The sequence below is a fragment of the Littorina saxatilis genome, linkage group LG8 (assembly GCF_037325665.1).
Source record: "Littorina saxatilis isolate snail1 linkage group LG8, US_GU_Lsax_2.0, whole genome shotgun sequence".
NCBI classification, from domain to species: domain Eukaryota; kingdom Metazoa; phylum Mollusca; class Gastropoda; order Littorinimorpha; family Littorinidae; genus Littorina; species Littorina saxatilis.
Genome location: NC_090252.1, coordinates 43,729,684 through 43,753,014, shown reverse-complemented (window position 1 = coordinate 43,753,014; position 23,331 = coordinate 43,729,684). Strand labels below are relative to the sequence as shown.

The window sequence follows — 23,331 nt, the reverse complement described above, 5'->3', positions numbered from 1 at the left end:
TAGCTGTTTTATATACTCTTCAACACAAATACACCTTAAAATAGCACGACTTTTGTAATGCTGCTAGTTTTCCGCGGGGTGGAAGCAACCCAAAGTTCTCAGCGATGGGACAATAAAGTAATGAAAATGAAAATGAAATGAAATAAAGTATCAAATCAAATGCCCTGGGAATATGTTGTATATATTGCAATGGCTTGTTGTTCAAGGAGATGTGTGTTGTGTTCTTTCAGGTGAAACCAACAGAAAGAACAATGAAGGGTTTACTCCAAATGACTGGGCGCGCAATATGGTGAGTTTTCTCAAGACTGTCTGTCTTGTTTTTCTGCTTAGTTTTATGTTTTGTATTTTGCTTTTTGAGAGAGACAGACAGACAGACCGACAGACAGCAAGAGACAGAGATAGACAGACAGACGGACAGACAGACAGAGCGACGGACAGCGAGAGCGACGGACAGCGAGAGCGACGGAGAGAGAGAGAGAGAGAGAGAGAGAGAGAGAGAGAGAGAGAGAGAGAGAGAGAGAGAGAGAGAGAGAGAGAGAGAGAGAGAGAGAGAGAGAGAGAGAGAGAGAGAGAGAGAGAGAGAGAGAGAGAGAGAGAGAGAGAGAGAGAGAGAGAGAGAGAGAGAGAGAGGGAGAGGGAGGAAAACAATGACAATCTTCTTTTTTACATCTGGGACCTCGCCCTAAAGAGGTACTAATCGAAACTGACTAAAGCATAAACAACTAAAGAAAACAAGAGAGAGAGAATTTAAGAGTGCAGAATTAATACTAAATAAAGACTAGCTTTTACGTACGTGAAACATTTGAGATTGGTCTGAGTAAAATATAGCCGTCGAGATAAGTCAGCGTGCATGAATGTACGAGTGTGTGCATGTGTAATTTCTAGTGCATGCCTCAACTGTAGTTTTACAGCTGAGCTGTAAACATGTTGTTTCTTTGTTTTGCAGATTGAAAAAGTCGCCAAGCTGAAGTAGAACCCAGTGTGCAGTGGTGATTCCAAAGACTGTCTTGAGTATAGTGCAGGGAGACTTGAATCAGCATAGACACAGCTCCCATAATGCACCACACTCTCGCAGTGTTGTTCCCAGACTCAGAGGACAATACGTCGGTTGGACCTGGATTGAAAATATGTTTAGATCCAAATGCAAAACTTTTGGTTGTACTATCGAGTTTTAAAGTTTTAAGCTTCAAAGGAACTTCTGTCGTCGGCAAAATCATCACCATGTTCTAGTAAAACAAAAACGAGGCTCCTGTGCGTGACACCGCGGCCGTTGTTTTAATTGTGTAAAGAAATCTAACACTTATCATAATTTGTTATGTGGTATGCACCGGGCCAGCAACATTTCTGGCGGGCTATTGACTTTCTTAAGTTACCCGCCCGGCTGGCGAGTTAAACATTTGAGGTTTGGCCATCCCTGAATTTAAAAAAGACATTAAAGACAGAGCTGTGTGAAATGCTTTGCTTGGTACACCTTCAGTGCTCCCAGTGACAAAATTGTGAACTAATGGCAAATGTCCACTATCATTTTTGTCATCTTTCTTGACTGTCGTCACAACCCACAGGAAGACCAAATCAACAAACTGGACAGAAGAAGCCAGACCACCATTCTTCGTCTGTGCACTGGTCACATACCTGAATTTGTTTATGTTATTGTAGTTGTTTTGGTTTTTAGTCTGGTAGGTGAGGCTTTCATTATCAGTTTCTTTGGTTCTATCACTTTATTTAAATGTTGCTGACACACACTCGCAAATCAACAGCATTTGTTGTGTGACTGTTAATATGTATATCAATAATTTGTACAAAGACAGGTATTTGTATATGATTTGACGCCATCGCTCTTGTTGCAAACATTTGAATAACAGCTCCCACTATGCTTATTCAGATTGTTCCTGACAAGTTAAAGGAAACTTTTATTAGTGGATGACTGTGTTTTAAAACTGGAGTTACTTTTGTCTTCTTCTTCTGTCCGTCCACTTGATTGACGTACCGGTGACTGTTATATTCTTTCAATGATTAACATTTTTCAATAACCATATTTTCTTTTTTTTATATTTTGGATTACAGTACTTATAAATTGAATGCTTACCATGTACCACTGACCCCCCGCGGGTTAGGGGGAAGAATTTACCCGATGCTCCCCAGCATGTCGTAAGAGGCGACTAACGGATTCTGTTTCTCCTTTTACCCTTGTTAAGTGTTTCTTGTATAGAATATAGTCAATTTTTGTAAAGATTTTAGTCAAGCAGTATGTAAGAAATGTTAAGTTCTTTGTACTGAAAACTTGCATTCTCCCAGTAAGGTCATATATTGTACTACGTTGCAAGCCCCTGGAATAATTTTTGATTAGTGCTTTTGTGAACAAGAAACAATTAACAAGTGCCTCTATCCCATCTCCCCCCTTTCCCTGTCGCGATATAACCTTCGTGGTTGAAAACGACGTTAAACACCAAATAAAGAAAATAAATAAAGAAAGAATACCACGTACCGGTGAATGTTATATTTTTTCAATGATTAAAATTTTCCAATAACCATATTTTCTCTTCTTTATATTCTGGATTACTTATGAATTGAATGCTTACCATGTACCACTGAAATTGTCTCCAAATAGCATAGAACTTGCATTGTCCCTCTAAAACTGACAAGCACAATGATGGATTTTATCCACAAACTGCAATTTTAGAACTTTTTAATTTGTATAAGTCGCACTGACTCAGCAAAAGGCACACTGTTCAATAATGTATCCACATTTGGGAACACAGATGAAGAAGAAAAAATATCCAAACAGATTTTATTCCATTTTGACATCTACCATCTTGAGATTGAAGAAATAATACTTAGCTAAGTTCTTTTTCTGTTCTTAATTTCATTATGTGTCCGCACTCTCCGAAGACTATCAGGTCACACACATGCAGACCTCCAAAAACCTGAGAAAATCAGGTCTTAAAAAGGAGGGAGACTTAAAATGGGGGTATATTTAGAGAGGTTATGAACAGAAAGTCTGAGAAAACGGGGTCTTAAAAGGGGGGTCTTAAAAGGGGGGTTCCGATGGATGTTTTAGAGTTTTTTCCCTAGGGCAAAAGCTATACGCACTCGGAGTCTATACATGATCGATGGGTCAATTGAGTAGTTTTCTCTGAATCGCTGTTCACATACATACTTCTCCTTCTGCGTTCGTGGGCTGAAACTCCCACGTACACTCGTGTTTTTTGCACGAGGGGATTTTTACGTGTATGACCATTTTTACCCCGCCATTTAGGCAGCCATACGCCGCTTTCGGAGGAAGCATGCTGGGTATTTTCGTGTTTCTATAACCCATCGAACTCTGACATGGATTACAGGATCTTTTCTGTGTGCACTTGGTCTTGTGCTTGCGTGTACACACGAAGGGGGTTAAGTCACTAGCAGGTCTGCACATAAGTTGACCTGGGAGATCAGAAAAATCTCCACCTTAACCCACCAGGCCGAGGACTGGGTAGACGAGTGGTAACGCACTTGCGCTCGGAAGTGAGAGGTTGCGAGTTCGACCCTGGGTCAGGGCGTTAGCAATTTTCTCCCCCCTTTCCTAACCTAGGTGGTGGGTTCAAATGCTAGTCTTTCGGATGAGACGAAAAACCTAGGTCCCTTCGTGTACACTACATTGGGGTGTGCACGTTAAAGATCCCACGGTTGACAAAAAGGGTCTTCCCTGGCAAAATTGTATAGGCATAGATAAAAAATGTCCACCAAAATACCCGTGTGACTTGGAATAATAGGCCACGAAAAGTAGGATATGCGCCGAAATGGCTGCGATCTGCTGGTCGATGTGAATGCGTTATGTATTGTGTAAAAAATTCCATCTCACACGGCATAAATAGATCCCTGCGCCTTGAGTCCGAGTCTGGAGATACGCGCGCGATATAAGACTTCATATAATGATATAACCAGGCACGGCTGGGATTCGAACCCATGACCCTCCGCTTTGGAGGCCGGTGTCTTACCACCAAGCCATTGCGCCCGTCTAAATACATACATTTTGTAAAATAATGTTACCATAATGCACGTTCGCGTGTGACACAGAATTTTCATTGTGGTTTAGATGTATTTTATGTTTGAATATGGTTGCTTTGGTGTTCTGATCTCTATATCAGCATACAGTAATATATACAGTAATGATCTCTTTATAGTTCTTTATAGCAGTAGTCCTTTCCCGCGTATGACAAGAGTGAATTTTTATGAGAACAAAATAAACGCATTGTTTCAGAATGTGACACAGCATGAAACGTGCGTTATGGTCAGTTCAGGTCTGTTGTTTTCTTACCATTGCTTGTCTCGGTTGGTTTTAAAATGTTTTCTGGTGCGGTTGAGTATCTGAACTCTTCAAATAAACCAGTTTCAGTTGGAGACAAACTTCTGCTGCAAAGTAGCTTCCAGTACGATGAGCAAGGGTATGACCATCCTCGTTTATGGTCGACATATTTGCAGATATTGCTGCGTTAAATATACATGTATTTTGTCAGCACATTTTGTCATGTTCAAAAAATCATTTTTCAAAATAAGGATTGGATTCAAACATTCTTAATACATTAATAAAGATGGTTTGATTTTTCATTTGGTAATCACTGATGAACTTGTGCACCTCTTCGTAACTTAATGATACAATATTATTTGTATGCACTGAACACAACAAGAGAACATCAGTTTTTCCCCTTGGGTTTTTGTGAATAAATAATCAAAATAACGGGCAGGCATGGGAATTGAAAACAGTCAAAAAGGCTGAAAATGTGTAAGTAATATCAAAGTCGACGGCGCAATGCGCCTAGCCTTACTAGGGGGGGGGGGTCCAGGGGCACCCCCCCCCCTGAAAATATTTTTCTCCAAAGATCCCAAATTGTGCAATTTGGTGTCATCTAAGCTCCAAGTTTACCATTAAATTCAGTCATCAGAACCATTTTTGCCTCCCCCATTATTTTTTCGGCGGACACTTTTGCCTTTTCGGCGAAAAAAAAAAAAATTGGCGGAAATTTGCCTTTCGGCGGACAATTCCCATGCCTGAGTTACGTGTATGACATATCCAAATACCATGCGTGTCCACATATTCCAGTTTTGGTTTGCCGTGAAAAAACTGTACAGTATATTCTGCAATCGATGACTTTGTGCAAATTATACAGTGGAACCTCCATTTGAAGACCCTTCGTTATCTTCTTCTTGTCGTTCGCTGTTAGATCGTCAGTCCGGACTGCAGGGCGAAACGTGCTGTCCTCTCCAAGTCCTCTTTGGGGCCGTATAGCTTCTTTTGTAGCGCTGTCTCCTCTGGCCAGATGGTGTCCCTCAGAGCACTGTGGTATGGACAAGCCTGCAGGATGTGCTCTGCTGTCTGATTCTTGCCACACGGACATAGGGGGGAGGGAACTAGCTTCAGCTTTGTGGCCATATGATGGTTTAGTCTGTTATGTCCAGTGTGGAGTCTGAGTAGACCGTTATGAGACTCCCTCTAATTATCCCAGTCCTGATTTTCTGACAATGTCCTCATACTGTCCAGGTTTTGACACAGAAATAAGAGCATTCTTCCGACTTAAACATATACCAAAAATCAACAGGCTAGCTGCTTCACAGTGTGCTGTTAATGTTAACCCTAAGGCTGGTTGTCGCGACACATATATGGCGCGTTACTGTACGTGTGCAGTGGAACCCCCCTTTTAAGACCTTCAAAAATCTGAGAAAATCAGGTCTTAAAAAGGAGGGAGTCTTAAAATGGGGGTAAATTTACAGAGGTTATGAACACAAAGTCTGAGAAAACAGGGTCTTAAAAGAGAGGGAGTCTTAAATTGGGGGTCTTAAAAGGGGGGTTCCACTGTACTGTCGCCTGGTTGTCACGACATATGTCGCACTACTGGCTCAGTCTGTTTGGTCGGTTCCTGCAATTACCTCCAAACCTATATGACTTTTTCTTTATTTTTCTCTCTGTTAATTCACCAGTGGCTATGTAACATGTGTTACAGAATTGCACCAGTGTAAGGGTTAATTTGCGACACCAGTCAATCCGTGAAATTAATTAAGCAAAAACAAAATTCCCACTCTTCACAGTTGTCAGACTTTTCGTAGGCGACCAAGCGAAAAGATGTTATTATGCCATGCAAAACGCTGAGATCAGTGGCAGTAACCTTTTGATCATGCATGTGGGATGGATGGTAGCTTTAACCTTCGTCGTGGGTCCGTGTGGACCCAGAAGGGTGTTTATTTGCAAATATCTCTAGTTGGAATTTTGTAATGAGCTTTTAAGAATGCCTCAGGCACCTAAAAAGCTTGTATGTCCTAAAATTTCAGCGAGAAGTAATTAAAAACAAAAGGTCATATTTAGACTACAAACATTGTGGGGCCGTGCGGACCCATGTTTCTCAAAGAAGGAAATGAGAAGCACGGGTCCGCACGGCCCCACGATGACTTCCGTGTGTAGTCGATAACCCGGACGGGCGAAGGTTAATCCTTATTTACCTTGACAAGTTTTTGCAGACAGTGGGGCTGTCCCCTTCATTGCAATTCCTGTTAAGATGCCTTTGTCCTAATGTAAGCCTAACCCCCTCCCCACCCCCCCTCCCTTCTTTGTTATGGGAAATTAGTTCACTTTCAAACCACAAAGAGAGACTTTCCACAAACAATTTGAATAAACTGGTTTTCTTCAACCTTTTGTTTGAGTAAAACCTGATTCTTACTCTTAGTTACTGTGCTCCCCTGTCGACTGATTGAGTGTATGTGTGTCCGCAAGTGAGAGAGAAAGATGATCTTACGTCTTACATGTGCATGATTGCATAGGCAAGCCAGCATGTGTTTTTGTGAGTGTATGTTAGTGTGTTATGTTGTGTGCATGTGTGTGTCCGCAAGTGAGAAAGATAGGGTGTATACATGTGCTGCATAGGCAAGCCAGCATGTGTATTTGCAAGTGTATGTTAGTGTGTATATGTTGTGTGTGAGTGTATGTTAGTGTGTATATGTTGTGTGTGTGTGTGTGTGTATATGTTGTGTGTGTGTGTGTGTGTGTATGTATATATGTTGTGTGTGTGTATATGTTGTGTGTGTGTGTATATGTTGTGTGTGTGTGTGTGTATATGTTGTGTGTGTGTGTGTGTGTATATGGTGTGTGTGTGTGCGCAGGTGTAAAATGAAGAGAAAAAAAATCTCAACACTTAAAAAGTTGCAAGCAAATACTTTACCATTAAAAGATAAATTGTATAAAAGTGTTCTATAGGTCCACAAGCGGTATAATGCAGATTCTTTGGTAAAGAACGCTTAAGTACAGAGAATAAAGCAACACACTGACTGATTTTGTACGTTTTAATCATATAAACAAACATTTCAGAAATCTGAGAAATCAAAAAACATTTCAATAATAACAAGGCACTTTTTTTTAATTTTTTTTTTTTTTACAAACACCAGACCTACACATACACAAATATACACATACACTCACAGACAGGCACATATATAAGAGGGCACACACACACACACTGTGTAGTCTTACTTCCAACTTTAGATAAAACAATTTGACACCATTCTAGGAAACTCACACACACCCACACACACATAAACACACACACACCACACACAGAAACAAATCATGAAAATGAGAGATTCTTGGCTTTTGGAAATCAAGATATTAATTCACCTCGATTATTAATTTGAAAGTTTTAACAGAAAGAAAAGGAAACAGATTTGCTGCGTCCAAATTTCCACAAACATAAAACTAAACTCAATCATATAACAAAGACCTAGATTTTACTTGTGCACTTGATTGATCAGTATGTATGTATGTAAGTTTCCATTAGTGTCCCCAGAACAAGCATCTATTTGGGACATGAAGGGGTTATACGCTAAGATTGATTGATCACTTTCTCTTAGTACTGATATACGGTGAGAAATTCCAACAATCCCCACACACAAAAAAACTGTCACAAAAATTGCGCAAGCTTGCCATAAGCCTATCACAAAAATAAAGTGTCCAACTCTGTTTGAAAGAACCAAACACGATCTTTTTGCAGGTTAATCTCTTTTCCAAAGCAAAATCTGGTAAGGCCAAAAAAAAAAAAATAGGTCTGTTTACGGTAACATAGGCCAAAAAATAGGGTCGGTAGGTCGGGATTTTTTTCTTCTTTTTTTTCCCCCAAAAACCATATTTTTACGTTATTTTGCCCAAAAAACAAGATTTTTTTTCTTTTTTTCCCAAATGCCAAAAAAAAGTCTAGGGTCGCGCGAAAAAACTAGGGTCGGTCGGGTTACCGTAAACAGACTATTTTTTTTTTTGGCCTAAAAACTGCAAACAAAACAGGAAAAACCAAGAACGGATTGAAAAAAGAAAAAGAAAGTAAAATTCTTCTCTGCAAAATTTAAAAAAAAATAACATATTAACCCGTCTTGAGATCTTTTAACAAAGGTAAACACACAAAATTTCTCTCTTTCCCTGGAGAATATTATGCAATGAGTTTGATGACGGTTACATGTCTCTGCAAGAAGTGAACAGGGTTGTCTTATTACTATTTCTTCCCTGGACAAGTTTGCGAATAGTAAACTTTCCTTACTTCTAACAACATGAATCTGCTAACTAAATCTTGTTTGTTTTTCTCCGATTTCACCCTGTTTTTCCATCTTTGGTATTAACTGTTAAAGACAAGAAGAGCAAACGCTCGATCGAGTCACTTTCACAGTTCTGAATATTATATGAGGCATCAGATGGACAGGAAGAAATTGCTATTCACAACACAATGAGTCACGTTCACATAAAATTTGAGCCCGGTCACTTTTATAGTTTCCGAGAAAAGCCCAACGTTAAGTTGTGTGTTGCCGAACAGAAAAGGCTAGTTATCTCCCTTGTTTTTCTGATAACGTTCGTAAAAGGCTACAGATGTAAATACTTTGATGTAAAGAATAATCCTACAAAGTTTCAATCACATCCGATGAACTTTGTCAAAGATATAAAATGTCTAATTTTTCCTTTGACGCTGACCTGTGACCTTGAAAAAGGTCAAAGGTCAACGAAACCATCGTTAAAGTGTAGAGGTCATTGGAGGTCACGACTAAACAAAATATGAGCCCGATCGCTTTGATAGTTTCCGAGAAAAGTCCAACGTTAAGGTGGTGTCTACGGCCGGCCGTCCGACGGCCGGCCGGACAGACTAACACTGACCGATTACATAGTCACTTTTTCTCAAGTGACTCAATAACATATTAACCCGTCTTGAGATCTTTTAACAAAGGTAAACACACAAAATTTCTCTCTTTCCCTGGAGAATATTATGCAATGAGTTTGATGACGGTTACATGTCTCTGCAAGAAGTGAACAGGGTTGTCTTATTACTATTTCTTCCCTGGACAAGTTTGCGAATAGTAAACTTTCCTTACTTCTAACAACATGAATCTGCTAACTAAATCTTGTTTGTTTTTCTCCGATTTCACCCTGTTTTTCCATCTTTGGTATTAACTGTTAAAGAAAATCAAATTTACCATCTCGCTTCCCTGAGATCTGTATCAAACAGCCAGTTTTGAAATTGAAGTTTAACGCAAAAGATAAGAACAAACGAACAATTCCTCTGTACAGCAGAACAGCCCTTTTAAGCCATTCACAAAGCATCAAGACCAGGCTGGTAGCAATTTCTACCCACTCAGTTACTTCTGGAAGGCATAGAACCACGTCCAACTTAGGGAGCATAGCCCCGTCCTCTGCTGGGATTGTATCCCCGTCCAACACTCGGTTCAGCCCCTCCCCTGCTGCCAGGGGCATACCCTCTCCCCACCTGCAGCGCAGGAAAATCATCGTTGGACGGCGAAGTGTGAAAGTCATCGGCAAAAGCGCTAGGGTCAGGCTGGTAGCAGTTCACATCCACTGAATTCCCCGATGTCGATTTCGCAGGAGACGCCTGGTTTGTAGCGCCAGGCCTCTCGCCTCTACCGACAGAAGGCATGCTGCCTCTACCGACAGCCGGCATGTCTCCTCTACCGAATGGCTGGACGTCGGATCTACCCACTGAGGGTGCTGCTCCTCTGCCGAAAGAAGGCATATCCCCAGACATCTCTCCCCTTCCCACAGACGGCATGGTTCCTCGGCCGACTGATGGCATAGCACCTCTACCCACGGCAGGCATTTCGCCTCTACCGACAGAAGGCATAGTCCCTCGACCGACACCCGGGGGCTCTCCTCTACCGACGGATGGCATGCTTCCTCTACCGATGCTCGGGGGTGAACTTCCTCTACCGAAGGCCGGCGGCATCCCTCTACCGAGAGATGGAGCCTGGGCGCCAGTAGAGCCTGAGAGAGAAGCGCCTCTTCCCATGCCAGACGTGTCTGCAAAAGAAAGAAAATGGTTTTAGCAATTATATTAGAACCCCCCTTTTAAGACACCCCAAATTAAGACCTTGCGTTTTCAGTTATATTCTGTTCATAAGCTCTGGACTGGGTGGCCGAGTGGTAACGCACTTGCGCTCGGAAGCGAGAGGTTGCGAGTTCGACCCTGGGTCAGGGCGTTAGCAATTTTCTTCCCCCTTTCCTAACCTAGGTGGTGAGTTCAAGTGCTAGTCTTTCGGATGAGACGAAAAACCGAGGTCCCTTCTTGTACATTACATTGGGGTGTGCACGTTAAAGATCCCACGATTGACAAAAGGGTCTTTCCTGGCAAAATTGTATAGGCACAGATAAAAATGTCCACCAAAATACCCGTGTGACTTGGAATAATAGGCCGTGAAAAGTAGGATATGCGCCGAAATGGCTGCGATCTGCTGGCCGATGTGAACGCGTGATGTATTGTGTAAAAAAATTCCATCTCACACGGCATAAATAAATCCCTGCGCCTTGAATATGTGCGCGATATAAATTGCATTAAAAAAAAATTAAAAAAAAAAAAAAAAATCCCTGCGCTTAGAACTGTACCCACGGAATACGCGCGATATAAGCCTCATACTGATTGACTGATTGTAAATCTAGATCAATTTTTTAAGACTCTCCTCATTCGGACCTCATTTTCTCAGATTTGTGCAGGTCCTAAATGGGAGGTTTCACTGTATGTGCAATGATTCTGGAGATATAACTCAATCCTCCTTGGACCTGTACACCCAGCCCTCCGACCGTCCCCTTCGTTCTGCTGCTGACCCACTCCGCCTTCACATCCCTCGCTCGAAACTCGCATCTGCTGGTCAGCGTGCATTTCCCTCCGTCTGCAACTCCCTGCCGTTCGCCAGAGCCCCTCTCTTGACGCGTTCAAGAGTAGGTTGAAGACTCAGTTCTTCCCGTAGCTGGCTGCGACTTTCATGCTCGACGTAATGTGTTGCGCCCCAAAAGACATTCTTGTGCTGTGCTCTGTGAGAGGTGTTTTCTTTGTGTTTAATATTATTTTGTTTGGACCTAGCTATTGATGTGTACATTGTTGTTTGTTGTATGTTTATCAGGGTTTGCTAGTGTGTGATAGGGTTCGTGTCCGTCTGTAGATGTTAGTTTCTTTGTTAGTCCTGTGTTGACAACTCTTTGACAAGCGCTTAGAACTGTACCCACGGAATACGCGCTATATAAGCTTCATATTGATTGATTGATTGATATACACTGTGACAAAGTTAACGAGTAACAACTTCATTGTCTGAAAACCTGCCACATTCTGCTCTGAATAAAAAGTGTAATCACTTGTACTCTGAATTCACTTCAATGGTTTTGTTTAACTGGCCATCTGAATAGACAAATTCCAAAAATAACTCTCGTTGAGTTTGTATGGGTTGTGGAAGACTGAACATCCTTGCCAAAACCTCTGACCTTCTTCTTCTTCTTCTTCTTCTGCGTTCGTGGGCTGAAACTCCCACGTACACTCGTGTTTTTTGCACGAGTGGAATTTTACGTGCATGACCGTTTTTTACCCCGCCATTTAGGCAGCCATACGCCGTTTTCGGAGGAAGCATGCTGGGTATTTTCATGTTTCTATAACCCACCGAACTCTGACATGGATTACAGGATCTTTTTCGTGCGCACTTGGTCTTGTGCGTGTACACACGAGGGTGTTCGGACACCGCGGAGAGTCTGCACACAAAGTTGACTCTGAGAAATAAATCTCGCGCCGAACGTGGGGACGAACTCACGTTGACAGCGGCCAACTGGATACAAATCCAGCGCGCTACCGACTGAGCTACATCCCCGCCCTAAAACCTCTGACCAACATTAGAGGGACCAATCACTAGCAAGGGGTGTGTTGAAAACATATGTGACCCTCCACCACGAAATGAGTCGCATGTCACCTCGCGTAGTTCTGCGCTAGGCTTAACATAAGTCCGGGGAGTGTCTGGTAACAGTGTGAGGGTCACCTTAGTCACAGGCTTATAACTCAAACAGTTTTTGCTCTTTTCTAAAACGGTTTTCACCACTGGATAGAGCATAAAAAACTCTTTAGGAAAATGTAAAAATATGAAAATCATGAAAAGGTGACATGCGACTCATTCCGTGGTGGAGGGTCACACATGCTCCTGTCCACATGTTTCCAACACACCCCTCATTATTGATTGGCCCTTGCAATGTTTGTCAGAGGTTTTGGCAAGGGTATTCACTCCTCTACTACCCATACAAACCCTACTGAGTTATTGAGAAAAAAAAAAGTCTATTATAGGCAGAAATACAAAATTGGATACATTTTTCCTTAAAAGTTAAGTCATGCCACTCTGATACAACAAGGATCATAAACATTTCAAATCTATCTGTAATCCTTGTAAAACTGCGAATTCAATCAACAAGCTTAAACGCACAGTAAGCCTCCCGTAAACCATCACAGAGCTCCCCGAGCGTCTAAATACAGTACAAGCATACTTCCATTTGAACGCTCACCGAACGGGAACATCCTGGCTGCTTTCTGTCGAGCGTGAGACATTTTCCAAGAATTTATTTTCGTAGATTTGTTCCGTTAACAACAACGGCGCCTCGTTTTTGCGCTAGACCTAACTTTTAAAATCTAAATAATAAATTGACAGCTTGTTACACAAACATTCTTTAATCATAAAAGAATTCGTTTTTCATCAAGACAAGATCAGAACAATTCGAAGTTGTGAAAGTTTAAAAAAAGAAAAGCCCGGAAGCAGGGTAACGCAAGGGTCGTAGCAGACGACGGCGGTTTATCAGTGCAAATCGCCGTTGCTCTCAACAGTCAAAATCCATCGCTAGAGTTCTTGTGAACCACAGCCGTTGTTTCGTGCATAAAAAACGTGCTATTGTAGATAAGCTCACGTCGAGTCGCATTCAAATGACTAACTATGACAACTGCATTGTGAAAAGGGAAAACTGGATCACACGGGTTCACGATGGCTCAGGGGTAAGATAAACCATGCAAAAATAAATTCTTTGAAAATTGTTCGCTCTTTACGGAGGGCACCTAGGATGTTCTCAATTGGTGAGTGTTTAAATGAAAGGGTGTTTGTACTGTGTGTAAAAGCCTGACCGTATCTGTGATGGTTTACGGGAGGCTTACTCTGCCTTTAAGCACAAAACAATGCTTACCACCAAAGCCAGGAGGGGCGGTAACCCCAGGGGACGAGGAGGCGGCGGCAAGAGTTGTCCCCTTTCCCTCTCCAGCCAGCAGGACGGACGAAGCATTGGCCAGCGTCAACTCTGACATCTGTACATTACAAACAACATCTCTGTCTTTCATGCAATTAAAATCACAAACGGAAATTTACCTTGTGATAAATATTAACAGACCTGCCAACCCTTGTGAAACCTCAAGTTTAGGCACACAAAAAAAAAAAATAGGTGTGGTTATGGTAACATAGCCCCAAAAAATAGGGTAGGAAGGTAGGCAATCACTTTTTTTTTTTAAACTTTTTTTCTAATGTGTACAAATTAAACCTACTTGACAGGGAAATAAGTGTGCGACGCGGGCGCTTTCGCTTTCATTGCGTTTTCTGCACGCATTTTCTTTTTTTTTCTCTTTTTTTTGACAAATGTAATAAAAAGTTATAGGGTCGGCCCCTAAAAATAGGGTAGGTCGGGTTACCGTAACCACACCTATTTTTTTTTTAGGCCTTAGCAATTTACATTTTTTGTGAAATTTTCAGCGTAGCGAATGGTGTTTAAGTGTAGCATTGTCTAAAATATATTGGCACATCCACAATTCGGCTATTTCCCTCTAGAATATAACCAGTTTTCCAATAGGCAGTGTCTGCAGTGCCACTTTACAGAGTGGACAATGCTTCATGACACAAATTCTGAATGCTACACAGAGTGAGTATCAGAAATGAGTACTAGGACTCGCAAGAAAGAACAAACTGTTCTCCTACTCTTGCGCTGTTTTGATGTATTGTCTGTGGATGGTAATTTTTTACCCCCCCCCCCCCCCCCAAAAAAAAATAAAATCTAGAAAACAAAATTACTGTTTGTGTGACAAACAATGTTTATTTTTTTTATTTATTTTTTTTTCCCTCACCAAGACAGTGACAGCATAAGTACAAAGTCAAAATACCCCCCTGCACCTTCTCCTTTCTTTGACTAGTTATTGCCCTCTATATTTTGGCTGGATCTGTCTCCATCTCTATTTTTCAGTCATTTTCTTGTTTCTCTGCCTTTTTCTTTCTCTTTCTTCCTTTTGGTTCACATTTTATTTGTGTCCTGAAGAAGCCTCCATAGGCAAATATTATGACTTTATACTTGTGCTGTCCCTGTTTTGGTGCGTACAGATGGTAAGTAATGTTTAACGCCCTCACGGTAAAACCAGTAGGGGCATGTTCCCGGGTTTGACCCCGCCTTTAGATGGGGGAAAAAAGAGACAGAAAAAATAAAAATAAAATGAAAAGTGGAACTCCCCTAAGACCTCCCAATTTAAGACGCCCTTCATTTTAAAGGCACAGTGCAGCTCACAGCCTTCGTTTTGCGTTTTTGTTGCAGCTGAGTGCATTTACAGTTCAAAAATCCTCCTATGGTAGTAAAACAAACCCAAAACTACCCAACGACGACATCTGTGAAGCTCGACAGTTTCTTGTTCACGCGAGTGCATAAATTAACCTAGTTATTACGTGGTGTTTGGTCGGAGTTCGATTCAACTGAGTGATTCCGGCCTCCATTTTGTTTTACACAAACTCATGATGACGTCTGACATAGTTTGCTAGTGACGTGTCTTTTTGTGCATGATGTGGTGATCTACCTGATCTAAATTTAGATCCAAAAATAGGTCAAGACCAGCCGGGTCCGAGTACAAAATTAATTCGTAAAAAAATCGCAGATCTTGACTCTTTGGGTGCAAGTCAATGAAACTTGGTAGTTCTTCTAACGGATAGCTGCCTGAGGTATGACTAAAAGCCCCAGGGGCTCCGTGCACCTGGATTTGACAAGTTCAGTACCTTTAAGACCTGGTTTTCTCAGATTATCTGTTCATAACCTCTGTCAAATGTACCCCCATTATAAGACCCCCTAACCGGCACGGTTGGCCTAGTGGTAAGGCGTCCGCCCCGTGATCGGGAGGTCGTGGGTTCGAACCCCGGCTGGGTCATACCTAAGACTTTAAAATTGGCAATCTAGTGGCTGCTCCGCCTGGCGTCTGGCATTATGGGGTTAGTGCTAGGACTGGTTGGTCCGGTGTCAGAATAATGTGACTGGGTGAGACATGAAGCCTGTGCTGCGACTTGTGTCTTGTGTGTGGCGCACGTTAAATGTCAAAGCAGCACCGCCCTGATATGGCCCTTCGTGGTCGGCTGGGCGTTAAGCAAACAAACAAACAAACAAATAAGACCCCCTCTTTTTTAACTCATCGTCTCCCAGGTACGGATATATCCATACCAACACATATGGGTCTATCTGACCAGGTACGGATATATCCGCTCAGACTGTTAGCTTCAGTCGCTTCCTGCAACGTGGATCCAACGCCAGCATTCCAGCGTGTTGATACACAGTTTCTACACAGTTACTACTATTCTGAGTGACCTGCTGCAGCACAGCTGGTCTCGACAAAAAAAAACTTGGTCAAACATTGGTGGGGTAGAAAGTGTTAAGACCTGATTTCCCGAGATTATTTTAGTTCTTATAAGGAAGGTTCCAGGGTACAAATTCTTTTGATTTTTATCATCCAAAAAATGTAGAAACCATAAAGCAACAAGGAAAACACGAGCCATACCGGTAGTCCAGACAACTGTGAACCGGGACCACCATGTGATGCCCAGGTACCTGAAAAAAACATACACTAATCAGTTGAAATTATGAGAGAGAGAGAGAGGGAGGGGTAAGGATAGGGGGGAGAGAGAGAGGGGGAAGTGATGGGGGAGAGAGAGGGGAGAGAGAGGGGGAGGGATGGGGGAGAGACAGGAGAGAAAGAGACAGAGAGAGAGAGCGAGATGGGAGAGAGAGGAAGATGAGAGAGAGAGAGGGGGGAAAAAGAGGGGAGAAAGAGAAAAAGAGAGAGGGTGGGATGGGGGAGATAGAGAGAGGAGAATGAAGAGAGGGGAGAAAGAGGGGCAGTACAGGGAGATAGAACAATTAAGAGAAAAGAGAGAAAGGGGGGGGGGGGGGGAGGAATGGGGAGAGAGAGAGAGAGAAAGAGAGGAATTTATGGGTTATAGAGAGAAAGAGAGAGAGAAAGAAGGGGAAGGGAGAGATAGGGGGCCAGCAGGGGGGATATGAGTGTGATTGACAAAAAAGGGGAGTAATCTTCACATACTCACCTCCACCCAAAGCTGGAAAATCTTCATACTCCTCGGTTTGTCGTACAGCTGGCCTTGCCCTTCCACCTCAACAAACAAAACACACATCTCCCTTAAGGCCAAACAAAAACATATGTTGGTTTAGGGTAACTTGACCAAAAAAGATACGGTCGGTAGGTCGGCTTTTTTTATTTTATTTTTTATTTAAAAAAAAAATGAAGTCGATTTTAAAGGTCACTTCCCTTAGTCTGAGAGAGAGAGAGAGTGTTGGGAGATGTATGAATATGAATTGTGAGTTGATATGATGATTAAAGTCATGTTTAAGGAATTATTTGTATTTAACACATTTATCTCAATGTTTCATGTTGTTCTATATCATGTTTTATGTTTGTTGTCATATACACACAACAAACAAACTTATCTGTTGAGATAATAAAGGCTTCTATGTCTACGCGCCGTCTTTAAAACGAGAGTGAATGTAAGAGCATAACCAAGGACTGACCTCCGAGTGTCGGCCAATCAGAATCCTCGAACTGACCGCCCTTGGGACCAGGGGGGGCGGCCGGAACCTCGTTGTATCGCAGCATCACCGACTGAGAGCTGATTAGCTTGTTGGCTGGAACAAAATTATATTACTGTAAATTATCATATAAATGCATATAAATATCAATTATAGTATGCTATAAAATGAATACAACTAAACTAACAAGTAATCATTTAAAAATGATATCACTGTAAATGATTAAATAAATACATGGATCAATTATCCAAGGAAATAATGGATTATAAGACTTAATCAAAAAGTAATCATTTAAAAATGATATTACTGTAAAATTTAATGATTAAATAAATACATGTATCAATTATACTCTAAAACGAATGAATACAACTAAACCAAAAAGTATAGTAATCATTTAAAAATCATATCATTGTAAATGATTAAATAAATACATGTATCAATTATACTCTAAAATGAATGAATACAACTAAACCAAAAAGTAATCATTTAACAAGAGGCGAAGCCTTCAAGGCTCACGTAAGAAATCGACAAACAGTAACACAAACTCAATCACTCCCTCACACATACACACACACACACACAGTAAGCATTGGTGACACTGTGCAAGAAAGAGAGACACTAGATCTAGATCTGTCTGTCTGCATGTAGCCTACTTACAGACACGACTGCCAAATAGTCTCGGCCCGCTCAAAATAACAATGACCGAGACATTCCTTCGCGTGACGTCTAACCCTCTTACGCCATAATGTGACGTCTTCAAATGACGAAATGTTAAAGTTTCTACCACAGACATACACACGCACGCACGCACGCACATACGCACGCACGCACAGACAGACAAAGTTACGATCGCATAGGCTACACTTCGTGAGCCAAAAATCATACAGGGTGACAAAAACAACAACTGGTCATCACCAAAAGTCGAATAACTTCAGAAATTTTGTTTAGATCAACACAAAACTTCAGCTACATTAGGTCAAGCCTATGTAGCAGACATCCCCAAAGTGTCAAGTCTGTACTACAAAAACTCTTTGTTTCACTGGCGCACAAAAATGTGCTCTATATGAGCTCCCCGGCGCTGCAGGCACACTTGGATCTGGGGGCAAAAAAACCGGTCATCACCTAAACTTGAATAATTTTTGAAATAATAAATCAATTCTTTTAATTTTTCAGATTTACCAAGTGGAACCAATGTTCTATGAGTGTACCAAATTTCAGCTTCGAGATGGCATGGACTACGGAGGTAAAGACACTTATAGTTGAGGCATATTTTCGGCTGAAGTCAATCCATGCAGCTCAATTGCAATTCAAAGAACGGTTCGGATGTCGTGAATTTCCTGTCCACTCAATGATCTACAGATGGGTCAACAAGTTCAGAACCCATGGGACTGTGCGTAACCTCAATGGTAAAGACACTAACAGACAATCACACTCTGGACTGATCGATATCATCAAGGACACCACCATATGACCGTTTTTTTTGTGTCACCCTGTATCATTGTAAATGATTAAATAAATACCTGTATCAATTATACTCTAAAATGAATGAATACAACTAAACCAACAAGTAATCATGTAAAAATGATATCATTGTAAATGATTAAATAAATACATGTTCCGATTATACTATCAAATCATTTAATTTAACCAATAACGTAGCTAGCACCATTTACTTACCCCCACGTACCAGTCAGCATTTTCATTTACATTTTCATTTTCACCATCTACATATTTATTTATATATTAATCAGAGTTTTTATTTGCATTTCCTCAAAATAGCAGTGGGAAGAAGCCAATAGATATAAAAGCCCTTCACCAATCTGTAAAAACTGACAAACAATGCACACACATTTACACACATTCACTAACACACACACTCACATCCACACCCACATATTCATCCCTCCCCCCCCCCCCCCCCCCCCACACACACAAACACAGTTTACTTGAAGGCTGCATTCTGCGTGGCTGTGGCATGTATTGCCCAGTGAATTCCTCATCATCATCATCATCATCGCCTGACGTGCCCGACGCTCCTTGCCCCTGGGCTACTCGGGCACCCTGTCGGGCAAGCTGCAACACGACAATTGTTTCAAGCTACAGTGGATCCCCCTTTTAAGACCTCCAAAAATCTGAGATAATCAGGTCTTAAAGGTGGTCGTCTACATTTTTGCTTTTTTTCAATAATCTTATGGTTAGATTTCGTTAAAAAGTTATGTCAGATAATGAATAAACCATGGGGAAAAAAGTTATAAAAAAAAAAAAATGTAAAATTTTTTTTTATTTTTGGGTAGCGTGACTCACGCTTCCAATATTTTGTTTTCTGTTTGCTGAGAACATGTGCTTTGCCTAAAAATACTGACCAATCAAATTCATGTCACTATGCTCATAGCCACGCCCAAACAAGTGCAGCAACAGTTTGACACTGGAGCGCTGTCCACGCTTTTTTTTAAACGCACGAAATGCACGGGATTTGAGAGGAGTTTTGCGCTTGGCATTTTCCAAATAAGGATATCCTACTATGAGTACTACGCTGGAATACTACAATGAATTTTCAAACGGCTACACTGGCTTCGTCTTTCCTGATCGAAAGGGGGTGTATTGTTGATAATTGTAGATAATAGACTCTGCATTTTAATGGTCAAATGGCGATTTCGGTATAAAAATGTAGACAAGGACCTTTAAAAAGTGGAGTCTTAAAATGGAGGTAACTTTACAGAGGTTATGAACAGAAAGTCTGAGAAAACAGGGTCTTAAAAGGGGGGGGGGAATCTTTTTTTAATTTTTTTAAATAAATATTTTTTTTTACCTCAGTTGCATGCAGGATGCTTCAACCCATATTTTTGCCCGATTTTTTTTATTGAGGAGTCTTAAAAGGGAGAAAATCTTCATGGGGGGGTCTTAAAAGGGGGGTTCCACTGTATTCACACAAATCTACACTCACCTGCGAGTAGCTACTCCCTCCCCCTCCACCACGCGGCTCCATCCCAGGTTTAGCCTCATCTCTGCGTGACGGCATCCTTGCTCCTCCTCCCCCTCCTCTTTGCGGGCGGTTGTACATGGGGACGGAGCCTGGCGGCAGAATGCGGGCCACCCCGGCGCCCTCCTCCTCCTCTCGGACGGGAACATGGCGCTCGGACAGGCTGATGTCGTAGTGGAGGCCCACCATGTCCGACATTGTGTAGCTGGGGAGAGATGGGTGTTGGTGATAAGGATAAGAGTAAGGATAAGAATGATAAGATAAGGATAAGATTTCCGATAGTCCTGTGAGGTTATCTAGAAAGCAGGAACATAATAATGCCCATTAGGCAGAGGATGCAGAGCCACTTCTCAGTGTGGACGATGTTTCACGACACAAATTCTGACCACTATACATGGAGTGAGAAGCGGAAATGAGTACCAGAACTCGCAAGATGGAGGGAACTGTAGCATGCTTGTGATCATTTGTTTAAGCCTAGCAATTTTAAGCTTGGCGTAACAATTTGTCTTAAAACGTAGCATGCTGAGATAAGAATAAGATTTCATTTAGTCCTGTGAGGTTACCCTCATTGGGGTTGCTTTCTCACCGGAGAACGTGATCTGCCATACGGTATGGCGCCACCCATTTTTCGTCTTTTTCTTGCATGCGTGTATTCATGTTTCCAACAGGGCCTAGCATTGGAAAAAGTGAGTTCAGCTTACAAAGGCGGGGGTCTGGGGGAAGATTTTTTGGAGAATTTTTTTTACCTAAAATGACCCCCACTCCCCCCCCCCCCCCCCAAGAAAATTGAGCAACTAAATTATACCTTCACCAACAAGCAAAACCAGACCTGTTTACCCTAAACCTGAGGCAAGAGTACTTTTTCAAAAAGTTAAGTGTATTTTTCAAAAAGTTGGTGTACTTTGCAAGCAAAGCCATATGGGCTAGGCAAAACGTGCGCCGTGGGTGCAAACGTGTTTGTGTAAGAATAGCACTGATGTCTTGTGAACATCTTCAGAATTTAACTCCTTCCGATACAACAGGGATAAAACAATTTTATTTACCTGTCAGTTTATAACATTATAACCAGTGTCTTCCAAGCAGATTGATAATGAAAAGATGAAGTTCGTGAAATAACATCTGTGGTTGACAGTGGCAAGTTCATTTTTACAATCATCTCAGAAAACATTGCTTCAGCACGGACTACAGCCTTTTCTTCTGGCAGGATTTGCTTTGCGGGAATGAACTTAATAATTGATTAATTCCTTGGCAGCTTTCAGCGGATTTCTTTGCAGCAACCTTGTCCATGTGAGTTTTGGAACTGCAGTGTCGTTCGATGTCATATTTCCCAGCATGGACAACGGAGAAATCTGATTTACAATACTTGCAGTGTGCATGACTTTTTCCCATAGTAGACTCCAGAATTCCTGGCTCTTTCTTATATTTCTCCAAGAAAATCTGCTGCTTCTGCTGTTTAGACTTGGTACAGTCATCCGAAACTGGCACATTTTACCGCTTCATTTTGCCACGATTGTCCAGACGATCGCACGTGCCAACAACTGAACAAGGTTTACACAGCTGAACCCTCGCTGTCATAGTTATCTCCCTTCGACCGAAACCGGTATCAGTTGTACCATCCCGTAATCAGCACACCAACACCGGAAAACGTATTCTAGACTTTTTCTTATGCGTATTTTGTGCGTGTGTCGCGTATTTGCGTACTGATAATAATTTGGCGTACAAAATACGCCCAAATCGTACTGGTAAACAGGTCTGCAAAACACAGACAGAAAACAAAAAAACTGACAATCTTGTGTTATTTGGCCTAAAAGTGCCATTCACACTTCCAGGAATACCTGGATTCTTTGTCACTGAATGGCTGACCACGATCAACAATGTCGCTAGAGCCACAAAACACCGGCACAAAGCATGCTCGCGCGATGCCAGAGGAAGTGCGTGCTCAAGCAAACTGTCAAACCGATTGAGAATTGAACCGAACGGCGCACAAAACGAAAGCTGGGACTGTTTGGGTTTACCGTTTGGGAATAACAGTTTTTGCATTTCGGCGTACACCAAATCGAGTTCCGCGTACTGGAGATCGAGAGGTTATTTCGGCGTAAAGTACGCCGAACAGCTTACAATGCTAGGCCCTGTTCCAAGCCCTGAGACTTTCGCTGTGAACTTGGGTTCTTCATCCTGCACATTCGTGCATACGGGGGTGTTCGGCCACAGAGGAGAGTGTACACAAAGTTGACTCTGGGAAATAAATCCCTCACCGAACGTGGGGATCAAACCCAGGCCGATCGAGACAACTGGTTTTGAAGCCACCGCCGACTGAGCTATTTCCCCGCCCGCTACGATGAAAGTGTAGAAGTTGGCAGCTCTGCATAAACCATAGACTGTTACTGTTTGTTTGTTTGTTCGTTCATGGGCTGAAACTCCCACGGCTTTTACGTGTATGACTGTTTTTACCCCGCCATTTAGGCAGCCATACGCTGCTTTCGGAGGAAGCATGCTGGGTAATTTCGTGTTTCTATAACCCACCGAACTCTGACATGGATTACAGGATCTTTTTCGTGCGCACTTGGTCTTGTGCTTGCGTGTACACACGGGGGTGTTCGGACACCGAGGAGAGTCTGCACACAAAGTTGATTCTGAGAAATAAATCTCTCGCCGAACGTGGGGACGAACTCACGCTGACAGCGGCCAACTGGATACAAATCCAGTGCGCTACCGACTGAGCTACATCCCCGCCCCATAGACTGTTACAAGGCGAAGAGGCAAAAACAGAGCACTCACGCGGTTCTGCGAACAACGGCCAAGGCGCAGAATCTGGACACATCTTTCTCCTTATGGAAGTCACACCTTTAAAAATCAACACAACAAATTATTCGTATAAAACTTTAGTGTAACAATGTCTTACTCAAATTTACACAAGCAGTTCTTATTTTAAACCCTATGACAGTTGAGTTAGACCAGGCAACCACATTTGGACTATAACTTATTGTACATACCTATTGTTTTAAACATCTTTTCTTTTTTAACCAGCTCTGCTGACAACCCTGTGCACAATCAAAACAGACAAAAACTAAAACTCGTTATCCAATCATAAGAATATACCACAGATACAACATTTCTCAAGTCTAATGTGATCTAAGAGTGGGCTCAAATTCACTTATGTTGTGGCTGCAGCAATAAACTCCAACTGCGACCTGTCCAATCTAGACGTGATCTGAGAGCA

At 41.9% G+C, this 23,331-nt stretch overlaps 1 protein-coding gene across 2 annotated transcripts in view; it reads right to left on the bottom strand.

Annotated features, from left to right (window-relative positions):
• Positions 1–7,294: 7,294 nt before the first annotated feature.
• LOC138973666 (uncharacterized) overlaps positions 7,295–23,331 on the bottom strand; it is a 42,501-nt gene continuing 26,464 nt past the window's right edge. For both annotated transcript variants that reach the window (XM_070346397.1, XM_070346398.1), the window contains exons 9-15: positions 20,076–20,316; positions 19,078–19,204; positions 17,114–17,227; positions 16,633–16,698; positions 16,089–16,138; positions 13,484–13,601; positions 7,295–10,309 (exon numbers count right to left, since the gene is read on the bottom strand). In XM_070346397.1, the coding sequence (XP_070202498.1) occupies positions 9,666–10,309; positions 13,484–13,601; positions 16,089–16,138; positions 16,633–16,698; positions 17,114–17,227; positions 19,078–19,204; positions 20,076–20,316 (1,360 nt within the window). In that variant the 3' untranslated portion in view covers positions 7,295–9,665. The remainder of the gene's footprint in view (positions 10,310–13,483; positions 13,602–16,088; positions 16,139–16,632; positions 16,699–17,113; positions 17,228–19,077; positions 19,205–20,075; positions 20,317–23,331) is intronic.